General features: G+C 59.1%; 1 protein-coding gene across 1 annotated transcript in view; it reads right to left on the reverse strand.

Annotated features, from left to right (window-relative positions):
- NIRB (NAD(P)H nitrate reductase) overlaps positions 1-660 on the reverse strand; it is a gene marked incomplete at both ends in the record, with an annotated part of 2,967 nt that overhangs the window by 1,467 nt on the left and 840 nt on the right. Inside the window, 2 exons of the mRNA XM_005854584.1 lie at positions 1-173; positions 429-644. The exon at positions 1-173 is cut by the window's left edge and continues 461 nt beyond it. Coding sequence (XP_005854646.1) covers positions 1-173; positions 429-644 — 389 coding nt within the window. The remainder of the gene's footprint in view (positions 174-428; positions 645-660) is intronic.

The raw sequence follows: 660 nt of genomic DNA on the forward strand, positions 1-660 counted from the left end.
GGATTCTCCAATATAGCACGGAGAACCTGGGAGTGGGCAGGGAAGGAGGGAGGGAGGGGGTGTGAAGAGGGGGGAGGACGGACTTTTAGGATGGCGTTGGGCTGCCATGGCGTGTGTGGCATGAAAAATACCCCGAAATGCAGAGGCGGGAGGCCGACGCCGATAGAAAACGTCTGGTCACGTGTACGCGACGGAAAATTCCAAGAATTTTCCGCGCCGTGGGTATTACGCCAGAGCGTAGCCCCCCGGTTGAGGAGGCCCTCGATACGTATGGACACGTCCCCACGACGTTGGCAGGAAGAATACAGATACGCGTATCTCTATATCTATCTATATATATATATATGTGTGTGTGCGTATGCATGCACACGAGGGGCTGAATGCACAAGCCGGTGCACTTCCCCCCCATTTCCTTCTCAACGGCTGACCTGTACGATGGGCGTGATGCCCGTTCCCCCCGCCACGGCCAGGAATTCCTCCACCTGAACGTCCTCCCCGCAATGCCGCAGGCGCCCGGGGCCCTCGTACGTCATATGACCTAAGGGACCTTCAACCGCCATGGATCCACCCACGGCGAGCCGGTCCAAGTGCTGCGACAGAAGGCCGCCGGCGGGGAAGCAGGGATGTTGGTTGGCGCGGTAGACCTGGGGAAGGGAGAGA

This window comes from Nannochloropsis gaditana, assembly GCF_000240725.1.
Source record: "Nannochloropsis gaditana CCMP526 unplaced genomic scaffold scaffold454, whole genome shotgun sequence".
In the NCBI taxonomy this organism is placed as follows: Eukaryota; class Eustigmatophyceae; order Eustigmatales; family Monodopsidaceae; genus Microchloropsis; species Microchloropsis gaditana.